Source organism: Globicephala melas, chromosome 10, assembly GCF_963455315.2.
Source record: "Globicephala melas chromosome 10, mGloMel1.2, whole genome shotgun sequence".
Classification (NCBI taxonomy): Eukaryota; Metazoa; Chordata; class Mammalia; order Artiodactyla; family Delphinidae; genus Globicephala; species Globicephala melas.
In genome coordinates this window covers 102,048,196-102,059,321 of record NC_083323.1, presented here as the reverse complement: position 1 = coordinate 102,059,321, position 11,126 = coordinate 102,048,196, and the positions used below count along the sequence as shown (strand labels likewise).

General features: G+C 52.2%; 1 protein-coding gene across 9 annotated transcripts in view; it reads right to left on the bottom strand.

Annotated features, from left to right (window-relative positions):
* BCL2L13 (BCL2 like 13) overlaps nucleotides 1–11,126 on the bottom strand; it is an 85,892-nt gene that overhangs the window by 14,469 nt on the left and 60,297 nt on the right. For 6 of the 9 annotated variants that reach the window (XM_060306658.2, XM_060306656.2, XM_060306657.2 and 3 more), the window contains 4 exons: nucleotides 5,567–7,577; nucleotides 1,507–5,062; nucleotides 1,275–1,415; nucleotides 260–594 (listed from right to left, as the gene is read on the bottom strand). In XM_060306658.2, the coding sequence (XP_060162641.1) occupies nucleotides 6,828–7,577 (750 nt within the window). In that variant the 3' untranslated portion in view covers nucleotides 260–594; nucleotides 1,275–1,415; nucleotides 1,507–5,062; nucleotides 5,567–6,827. The remainder of the gene's footprint in view (nucleotides 1–259; nucleotides 595–1,274; nucleotides 1,416–1,506; nucleotides 5,063–5,566; nucleotides 7,578–11,126) is intronic. The other 3 variants (XM_060306655.2, XM_060306653.2, XM_060306652.2) reach the window with 3 other exon arrangements.

Here is an 11,126-nt window from a genome sequence, read left to right as displayed (position 1 = left end):
CCTACATACCGTGCAGTGCAGCAAAAAAAAAAAAAAAAAAAAAAAAAAGCGCACCCTTGGTGGTGGTGGTGGTGGTGTTACCACAGGCAGTGCCGAGTGTGAGGGGACCAGGGATTGGAGAGGGAATGCATGGACCTCTTACAAGTGATAAATTCCCCTCAAAACAGGGACACCTTCATAGTAAGGAAGTGCAGTCTTTTTTTTTTTTTTTTTTTTTTAGGTTTCATAGAGAGGTTTAATGCTGTGTGTGTTCACATACCAAAGCTAATTCCACCAGCACAGGAAATCTCTCACTGTATATTTCCTCGAGGTTCATCCCAAGAGCCTGGGCCATTCCAGATGCAGATGGAAGAAGGCAGCACCACCAGATACCGGAGGGGTCCAAGGGGATGGGTTTAATTAATCGTCTTCCTTGAACTTGCCGTTGATGGAGGGCACCCGGTCCAGAATCAGTCAGTGGCCCATACCAGCCCCACGGCTCCCATAGCGCCCCGCTGGCCCACTGTGGGTGACCGGTTTCTGGCCAGCAGCATCGTGGCTCTGTCCCGGCTCAGGGTGACCCCGGCCCCGCTGGCTCAGGCGCACTCGGTCTTCCTGTTTAAAAACCAAGCAGCACAAGAGGTTCTGGACTCGAACGTTTAACAGGAAAATCAGACTTTTGTGTGTTTGACTTTTTCACCGTGAATTCCTTCTATTTGAGTCAGGAACCACAGGCATTTAAAAGACGTGGAGGTAATTTCAAGGCCTATGTCAACCAGTTTCCAAAATCATGTAACTAAACGCACCCTTTTCTCTTTCCAAGAAGTCAAGGTTTTGATAAAAATTTTAAGCTACTGGAGAAGCTACTGCATCTGTCCTGTGGGGCATGTCTGTGAAGAGTCTTACGCTTTCATCTTCAGCCGTGCCCCCAGCTCATCTGCACCTATGAAGCTAGCTGCTTATGCAGAGAACAGGTCTCTAGGCATAAAGGTGAAAGAGCAGTTAGACAGCATTTGTGGTGGCTCCCTTTTCTAGACACACAGTCAGTATACAAGTAATAACAGGGACTTCCCTGGTGGTCCAGTGGTTAAGAATCTGCCTTCCAGTGCAGGGGATGCAGGTTCGATCCCTGGTCGGGGAACTAAGATCCCACATGTCGCGGGGCAACTAAGACCCGATGCAGCCAAAAATAAATTTAAACGAAACAAAACACTATAGTCCAATAAAATTTGAAAAAAAAAGAATACAATAACAAAACGCAATCACTTAGCACCAGAGTAAACCAGAGTACTTACTATTAGAAGCAATACAGCCCGGTCTGTTCCGAGCGCTAAGTGTTTACTAGGATTGGTCTGCGTCCAAGTTCAATGGTGGGTAGGGTCCAGGTCTCACATCACCAGTAATAGAAACGCCCTCGTTACTGTGACCATGATGCTCTGGGGAAGGACAATTCGAACACGAGTAATTAAGTACTGATAAATACGTTGTTACCAAAACCACTTCCCTGTTCCCTGAGTTTAAACTTACCAGAAAAGAAAAATGACTCCATGGTTCAGCGTCGAACACAGCACCCCAGGGCTGGGTCTCAGGCTGACACCTGCAGAACGCTGCAAGTCCTAAAAGCAAGTAGGTGTGGCTGCGCCTCTGGAAACAATCTTCTAGGTTTAAAGGGCTCATGTCACCGTGGAAACAGGGTGAATCACACATGAACACAGACACAGGGATCAGTCAGTACAATGTGTCTCAGCAGGGAGACAGTTTCTTCCAGGCCCAGGAGCAATTTAAACTCAAGTAGTCAACTCTATAAACTAATGGAAGAGAAAGGAGCTCTAAAGCACCAAATCATCCCAGACTATCTCTTACAATACTTTAAAGTTTTCAGGGACCTCCCTGGCGGTCCAGTGGTTAAGAGCCACGCTCCCACTGCAGGGCCACGGGTCTGATCCTTGGCTGGGGAACTAAGATCCCGCGTGCCATGTGGTGCAGTAAGTAGGTAAATAAATAATGTGTCACAGCATCTTTACCTGCCACTGTTTTGCGTACATTAATACAGTAAGCCACCGTTTTAATGCAGTTTATACATGTTCTGGTGTCAATTTTTCCAGACCAAGTCAGATATACTTTCTTGATCATAAAGCAAGATGACCGCTCTTCTCCCCAAGCCAGCGTCATACAGAGATTCCAGCCTTGAGCACATCCTGGCCACCAGGACTCGGGTACATCCTGGAAATTGGTGCATTTTACATCACAACCCTCGTGGACAGAATTGAGATGTTTTTAATTAAGAGAACGTGTCATCCTGCTTTTTAAGTATTTGAATTAAGTGATGATGGTTAAGAGAACAAAAGGTGCTCGGCATCACTGAAAGTCCAGAGACCCATCCGGTGTACTCAGACCGGCTCCTCAGGAGCCGGCACTGACTGCTGGGCTGCAGCCCCGGAGCCACTGTTATTCTCCAGCAAGTTCACTAGCTGTGCGAGTGGGCCTTTGGGTGTTGCTAGCGTGTTTACAGAACCTGCAATCAAACCACATAGGTACGTACGTAAGATGACAAGGCTGATGGTCTGGAGGCAGCCCTCCCGGGTCGAGGCAGGGGGTTGCTGTGTGAACATCAGTGTCTTCAAGGCTCATTTCATTACATCCTCTGGTGTCTGCTCCCCGCGCCGCCTGCAACAGAGCGCCATTCACAGAGCTGCGCTTTGCTTCATTCCCCCAGCGAGCACAGAAGGCCAGTGATGAAGGCAAGCGGAGCCGGAATAACCCACAAGCCAGCTGTGCGGGCGAGCAGAGGGACCTCACACAGGAAGAGGGTGTTACCACGGTGACCGATTCACCACAGGCCTTAGGAGGGATGATAGCGTCAGAATCCGTAATGCGCAGACCGCAGCCAAGGAACAAGTCAGGTAGAAAGAGGCACTTTTAACCTGAAGGAGGAAATGAACAAATGTGACAGCAAGGAAAACACAGCAGGTCTAGGAAAACAGTAAGTTGTCACTTCCTTCGGTGCCGACCAAGAACCCAGCCGCTTAGTACAGTTCTCTCACCAGAAATCGTCATCCAGACGTAGCAGGGAGGGGCCCACCTCCTGGCTCTCCCTGGGGAAGGAGGCCAACACTTGCTCTAAATAGCTCGCGGGAGGGTGCGGTGTGGCCGTGAGGGGCGGCGGGATTGGCGGCCCTGCGGACGCCTGGGGAACAGCCCCCTGGGCTACAGCAGCGCTTGCGGTGTAGACGGGACGGTGGAATAATCGTCTTGTGCGAAGAAAGGGGAGATGCGGATCAACACTTCAGCAACGACTTCCCGATTAGGTCGCGCTCCCAGCGTCAGCTCCCAAGACGTGCCTGTGTCCGGGTGGGTGCCCCCTGCACCCCGGGCGGCACAGACAGGCACCTGTCCCCCACACCACCCAAGGAAGCCAAGGAGACCCTAGTCCAGCGGGGCGGCTCTGGAACCGCCAGGCGCCAGGTCCATGTTGGGAGAGGCCTGGTGCGGTGAGCACCTGGGACAGACTGATGAAACCTTGGCTCCTGCGTGCAGTCCCACGGAGCTGGCTCAGCCCCTGCCCAACCGCAGCCTCCCCGGGGCACGGGCCGCTCCACGCGGGACAGGGTACCTGCTGGTACCTCTGCAGGTTACAAGGATGGGAGACGCCGGGGAAGCCCTAGACCTGAGTCAGAAGCTCTGACTGTTGCCTGCCGCACAGATGCCAGACGCCTTCGGGACAGTAGTGACCCCAAGGGGGTGCGAAGGGGAAGCGTGACGAGGGAGGCCCTCCAACAGCCCCTGGCGTGTTGTTGACTGCTCAGCCCCTCTGCTGAGACGATAATGACCACCCTTGTTTAGGGAAAGGAAAAGAGACGCTCCCTGGACTCAAGCCCAGCTCACAGCCGACCCCTGCGGGGAGTGGAGAACAGGGGGGCTCCACCAAGGACAGATCCTGGTCCTCTGGGGAAGAGGACACGTTCTCCTGGCGTCAGGTGTGTTGCTGAGACTTGACGCGAGATACTGCCTGCGTGGAACTGGTCCAGAGGCTAGAAGCTGTTTCTACAAAGAGACCAGACAGCCCCTCTTGATGAAATGACCACGTCAAATTCTTGGTAAGTAAAGTTTGTGTAAACAGACATAAGAAATTAAGAGAAGAGGGGAAAAAATCTTACCTACAATACCTTTCATTTCTATAAAACATCTCTTAAAATAATTTAAAAATTCGACGGGTGTGACATCTGTCCCCATGCCAAAGCCTTCAGGGAAAAGGCAAGGAACAGGCACAGCTTTATATTAGCAGGAATCAGCAAGAGCCTGAGGAAATGAATTTCTATGGGAAATGAACAGGGGCGGTTCACACCCAGGGAGAGAGAACAGGCGAGCGGAGGATCCGCCTCTGGGAACCAGATGGTCAGCAGACGGCTTTTCATCTAGAAGGCTCTCCGGGGGCGGCGCTGATGGCCGCAAGGCACGCTGGGACTGACTGGTTTCTGAGGCCCCGGAGTTGTCACCACTTTACTCCAGAGAACGTAAACTAGCATTCTGTAATCCTGGTATTTTTCTCAAGAAAGCTTCAGTGGCTCTTGCCAAGTGATCAGAAATCATTACATTCAATACAGCAGTTAAGGGTTCTGCAGGACGTACCAACACAGCAGTTCAAACGAGGGTGACGAGTCTGAGTTCCACACCTGCGTCCCACCATCATCCTCCCTCTACCTTAGACTCAGATGTTCCAGTCCCACCAAAAAGGGGGTGGGCACCTGAGAAGCAGTTGTTAACGTCACAGCAAAACATGGGAGCCACTACCACCACAGTCCTTACTAGGCGCTCCCTCCTCCTGTCCACAACCAGAGGGGACGCTGAGGTCCTCCTATCACTCGGGAACCCCGTGCTTGAAGGCCACGCTGTCTGGGTCACTGCTGAGTAAAGCGTGGCCCCGCCTTACCCCTCCGCCGTGGAGAACGCAGACCTCAGCCTCCGCAGCGCAGACCTCCCGCCAGCCGCCCTCCCGCCAGCAGCTCAGAAACGAACCGGCTCCTGTTACTGCTTCAGTGCGTTCAGCCAATGGGCTTGAGGATCCAGAGTTTACATGTAAACACTGGAAAGAGAATATTCTATCATAAAAGGGAAGAGAATGAAGACAACTCAGCAGTTCGCTCTTCCCCTACGAAGCACCAGTGCTGCAGTCGGAACACACGAGGAAAACCCCACTTCCCTCACCTCTGGCTCCTCAGTGAAGGACACCAAGACCCTGACCAACATCCCTCCCCAACGAGACCCAAAAACTCAGAACGCACGATACACTGCCTGGTAAAGCTGTACACACGCGCGCGCGCGCGCACACACACACACACACACACACACACACTCTCCAGACCTTTCTGACCAACTTCTAAACAGTATCGCTTTAGGAAGAATATTTAATTTAAAAAAATAAATTTAAAAAATTAAAGCACATTTAGAACATCAAGTTTTGGTGATCAGGATAGGTAAAGTAATTTTATTACAAATTTCAGGATTTAAAAAGTAACCTGTTACATTTACTAGGATAAATCTGAGATGACCTGTCTCAAGCACGTGTGTCCCCAACCGTGACACTGACCTCAGGCATGATGAGACGCGGTCCACCCGTGAGGGATGCTGTCAGCGGATGAGGCTACGCTGAGTCTCCACGGGCACGTGCTGACCGTGATCATTACGGTTTGTCACTCTGGCATTTGGGCCGTGACGAGCTCAGTGTGAGCCTCCGTTATGGAACTCTGAAAGCCAAGCTAGACCCTCAAGGGCAGCCTCTCTTTCCTGCTTTTTACTTCAATGATATTTAGGAGACTTTGTGTACTGAATGAGAGTTATGATTCCCCAGTCTGTAAGCCCACATGTGGAAACCCTTATCACCTGGCAAGAGACCGCTGAGGAGCGGCCTGACTGGGAAGGAGGCTGAGGCCAGAACCTGGGAATCCCGCTAGTCCAGGTCACGGACAGCGAGGCCCAGCAAGAGAGACGCTGCCGGCTGGCGAGTCCCCGTCGGCTCAAGGGTGCCCACAGACAAAAGGGCTGCGAGCAACCTCGATAGGCCAGCTAAGCCACCCTCCAGCTTCCGACGCGGAGACAAACTTGCCCCGCAGTCACGGACAGGGGCCCCAGGTCTCTTCCGTCTCGTACGTTTAAAGACTAAAGGCAGCATCTTTACAAGGGGAACTGCGGGAAGCATCGGGCAAGCCCTCTGCACGGGGCCTCGGGGCACCCTGGGGCGAGGCGGGCAGGGCAGTACCTGAGAGGCGGCTGAGACCCAGCAGAGCACCTGGGCTGCGGGACTGAGGGCGGGAAGAACAGAGGAGCTGAGACTCCAGGCAGGAGTGCGCCAGCAGCCGAGGGGCCCACAGCCACGCCCTCCTGCCTGGGGTCTGCCCCCCAGGCGCCCCCATGGGGACCCTCTCGCTCTGAGACTGTGGCTCTCACGGGATGACGTTATCCCCGGGGGACGTTTGGCAACATGGGGAGACACGTGGGGTGGGGCTGCCACCACTGGGGAAGGCGCTACAGGGCTGGTGGGCGGAGGCTGCGCACCCTACAGGGCACAGGCCCCAGGCCCGGGAGCTACCCAGGGGCTGTGGACGCCAGGCGGGGGGCACTTTACACACAAGACCCTGAACCTAGCAGGCGCCCAGGCCTGGGACCTCCAATCAGACCACTGTGCGCAGCCTCCAGCTCAAGCCCTAACACGTGGGTCGGCCCCCTGCCCTGCGGACCCAAGTCCTCCTGACCCCGGAGTGTCCAAGGGATGTCCAGCTAGCTTCTGGCCGCTCCAGTCCAGTCGACACAACTAAAACCTTACACCTTTTTGTGTTCTCTCTCCGAAAAATCTACTTCCTTCTCAGAGCCAGTGCCACCCCAACTGCCACCGCCAGGATGGCAACAGCAGCGGCTGCCCCCCCGAGGAGCAGGAGGGACTTGCCCTCAGGCGGCGGGCCAGCCTCCTCGGGGCCGCCCGGGGAGGGCCCTGCGCCCAGCACCCCCCACCCGCGGACCGCCTGCCCTCCGCCCGGCGGGGCTGCTGGGGGCTCCACCGGGGGCTCTAGCGGCGGGACCCCCTCCTGCTCCAGTTCGGCAGCTCCGGACCTGGCCGCTCCCGCCTCTTCTTCAGCGAGTTCCACGAACAGAGATGTCGTGGGACTGGCTGGCTGGCCGGCCGACCCCTCGGGGCCAGGCTCCCCGGCCGCCATCAGGGCAGAGGCCGCCACAGCCGCCGCCTCCGCGCCCTCGGGAATCTCCTCTTTCTCCACGTGCACGATGTCAGAGTTGGAGGAGTTGTTCTCACTCTTCTCTCCAGCCCCGTTGCTGTCCAAGCTCTTGACTTCTTCGGGGTCCACTGTGACCTGCTGCCACGACTCGGGACCCAGGGACACCGGTGGGCTCTCGGTGCGCCAGCTCTGGCTGCTGGACAGCGACACGGGGAAGCCCTCGGCCTGCCAGGACGCCGTCGCGGTCGTCGGAGACTCCGGGGGGCTGGCGAGCGTGGAGCCGCCACTGGGCAGGATGTAGATGTCGTTGCTGTCCTCCGCGGCGCCCGCGGGGCGCTCCTCGTCCTCTGGCTCCAGGGCAAAGACAGCGCCCTAGGAGATGAGGGGGGCGGTCAGTGCAAAGAAGGGGAAACAGACCTAAAATAAATGTAAATCTGGAGGCAGCCCCTTTCCTAAACTGAACTTCCAGGGATAAATGCACTGTATAAACCTACAGTTTTTGGACTGAACGTGTTTGCTTGTAGACCAACACAGGGGAAGAATTTTTAACAAGACGATCCTCTGACCAGTTTCTTCAAAGCTGAAAAAGCAAAAAGCTGATTTATATTCTAATCAATTTATACACATTTAATGCAATAAATAATGCAACACAGCGGAGAAAAAGGCAGGCAGCTTGTGCCCTAGGGATCTATCGCTCGGCCGGGCTGGTGCCGTCAGGAGCCCAGACAGGGAAGGACGCGCTTTGCTGGCAGCTGGGGAGGTGCAGGAGCCTGGCGGAGGGACGTGTGAGGGGCGGGGAAGAGCCACCGCCCAGCAGAGGCCCAGAAATGTCAGCCGGGGACGGGAAGCAGCCTGCGGTGACCAGGGAGGTGCCGGCAGCAGACGCCACGGCCCTGACTCAACGGCAAGGGAACGGTCATCGGCCACTCGGTCATGGATGAAGCCGCCCCAACGATGGGGAGGGTGCGGGGGACGCAGGCCTCCCGCCCTCCTGGCGGCGGGAGCCACACGGCAGCAACACGGCCACGGGCGCTCCAGGCTCCCTGCGGGGGCTGTGTCAGCTCCGGTCACAAGGAAGAACACGACTCAATTTTGGTTCTTGACAAATTCACCATCTAGACGTGAAGACCGACACAGGAGGCACACACTTCACCGCGACACCGGCAGCCCTAAGGCCGGGGACACACGGGGACCAGGAGGTTCGTGGCGGAGACAGACGGGAAGTCACCCAGAGTCTGGACGACACCCGCAGATGCTACGGAGTCTGCAGAGCATATGCAAGCAAACCAATTTCCACTCTACTTTGTGGTTACGGTGCCGTTTATACGAAGCAGAGTAGTTCTGCTCTGTGATCCGGTCACACTCGAGTTGTCTGGAGATAAGCAATATGGTCCCTTGTGTCCCCTATCCTTAGACTCACATCTGCAGCCGACGGCCTGAGGGTCAGAGAGATCCACGTGCTCACCAGTGGGAACTCCCACCAAGGGCTAAAAACAGAACCTCCAACAGCAAGAACTGATTTAAAAAGCAAAACAAAGGAACCGTAATAAAACAGGTAAAAATTTTAATCCTCAGAAAGGAGACCTTTGCTACTTTTTATTTAGGGCTCGAAGCCAAAACAAGTGAAATGGAAATTTCACAAGTTGCATCGTGAAGAAATGAGGGAAAAGTTAACAAACTAAAACAGAATTTAGCGTAAAACTACTGTTCTCTTTATTTTTAACAGCTCAAGGCTGAGAGTCAGGAACGTTCTTCATCCCGTATCTGGAAGACTTCTTCATCCAACCAAGATACTGGATCAACACGGTTGTCAAGTGACAACTCTGGGGGACGATATGGCCGCAAAGCCAGTCAGACTTAGTTGCCTCTTTCCTTGCTGTCATGGACTCTCTACCTTACGACTTATTTCTGTATTTTGGACGTGATTATTTTAATGACGATTCACCAAAAATTTTGTGCTTTTATGTAAGAAGTTTTAAAGAAAGAATAGATGACCATTGAGACTTTCACTCCTGGTCATCTGAAGCAAAAATATAAAAATAGAGGCCTCTCCCTTGACTACTACTGTCATTAATGAAGACTAGGCTTTCAATAAAAGATAAAGCACTGTTTTGGGTAATACTTTACCTAAAACTTAGCACATTAGGGGACTAACATCTACAACTAGGCTTAGATCCATTCCAACAATTTAAATAATTTTTAGCACAAAATATGTATATTGCTGGAAACAGCTATCTCTTTAGTCCCACTGATACAAAAAACAGAAAGGAGTAACTTCAAGGGCTCAAAAATATAAAACGGATTGGGACCAACTAGAGTTTAAATATGCATGAAGGGGGAACTCCCTGGAGGTCCGGTGGTTGGGACTCCACACGCTCACTGCCAATCCTTGGCTGGGGAACTAGATCCTGCAAGCCGCACGGCGTGGCCAATAAGTAAATAAATATGTACAAAGAATCAGAAAACTATGTTTTGTTTAAACACATGAAGCCCAGTGAGATCAGGTAACTTGCCCAAGGTCCCTCAGCTGCTGTGAGAACTGGACGCCAGTGTCCTTTTGAAGATTTTACTGAAATTAATTCATTTCACTTTCACAGATAAGGAAACTAAAGCAACTGAGATGGGTAAGTAATTGGCCTGAAGTCCAAAGCTGGGACTGGATCTAACCAGGCCGTTCACCTGCAGGGCCCACGCTTTCGTCAACTGTGCTCCCCTAACGCTCGAGCCCAAGGCTCCCCCCAACCCCAGACTTCCACACTGGTGCTTTTTCCTCAGTTTACAGCAAGAAGCAAATGGAAAAGGTTATTCTTGGTGTTTTCGTCAAGCAAATACACAAAGATATATTCATGAAACCCTTCAAAGAAAAAGGGAAGTAGAGAAGAAACAAATACGGAGGTAAAGGGACTCTTGTAGAATAAACGTAAGATAAAATGTAAGCGTAACCTTGGTTTTAGTGGTAGGAACGAAGTAAAAACAGCTTGGAGATCACTCAAAGAACCATTTCAAAGTGTGCGGCAGTGCTTCACCACGTCTGTATTAACCACATTTGCTTCGAGTTTTGTTTTGGTTCACACCAGTTACAAATTATTCTGCCACTTCAAGCAGTGTTTCACACACAGGGTCACAGCGGCCAATGAACTTAACTGTTCCAGCCGAGGACACCGGGGCCAACTCCCAAGACCCCACTCCCTGGTAGCTCAGAGACCCACGTCCCCTGGAGTGTACCAGCCAACCCGTATCATTACGATCTCTCTCTCAAGTATTCACCGGAAAAGACAAACACAGATACCTTGCTTCTCTACATTCAGTCAAACAGGGTACTAACGACCAAATGTCTCTTAGATCGCTATTAACCTAAAATAAGAAAAGAGAGGGAATTCCCTGGTGGTCCAGTGGTCAAGACTCCACACTTTCACCACCAAGGGCCCGGGTTCGATCCCTGGTCGGAGAACGAAGACCCACAAGCCTTGAGGCGCAGCCAAAAAAATAAAAATAAAACAAAAACAACAAAAAACCCCAAAGAAAATACTGTGAGAGAGACTCAGAGAAGTAACTTTCCACCTAATGTGATGACCAAGACCACAAAGAATACATTTTAAACACAGTGCAGTACACACGCACACTCACACATAAAATAAACAGATCTCATGAAACACTAAACCAAACCCTTACTACACTGAAACTACTTCAGTTGCAAAACCCACTTAACTGATTTTAGATCACAAACTATGTGTCACCTCCCACACTCTGTTCTAACCAGTTCTGACCTAAAAGTTCCCAAGAGTCAGTCTTCAAACGTCCTTGATGAAAACAAACATAAACTTTTTGAGGTCTGCAGTTCTTAAAACAGAAATGAGAAGCTTCAAGTCGGAAAAAATAGACAAAAATTTATTTATTTATTTTTGGTACGTGGGCCTCTCA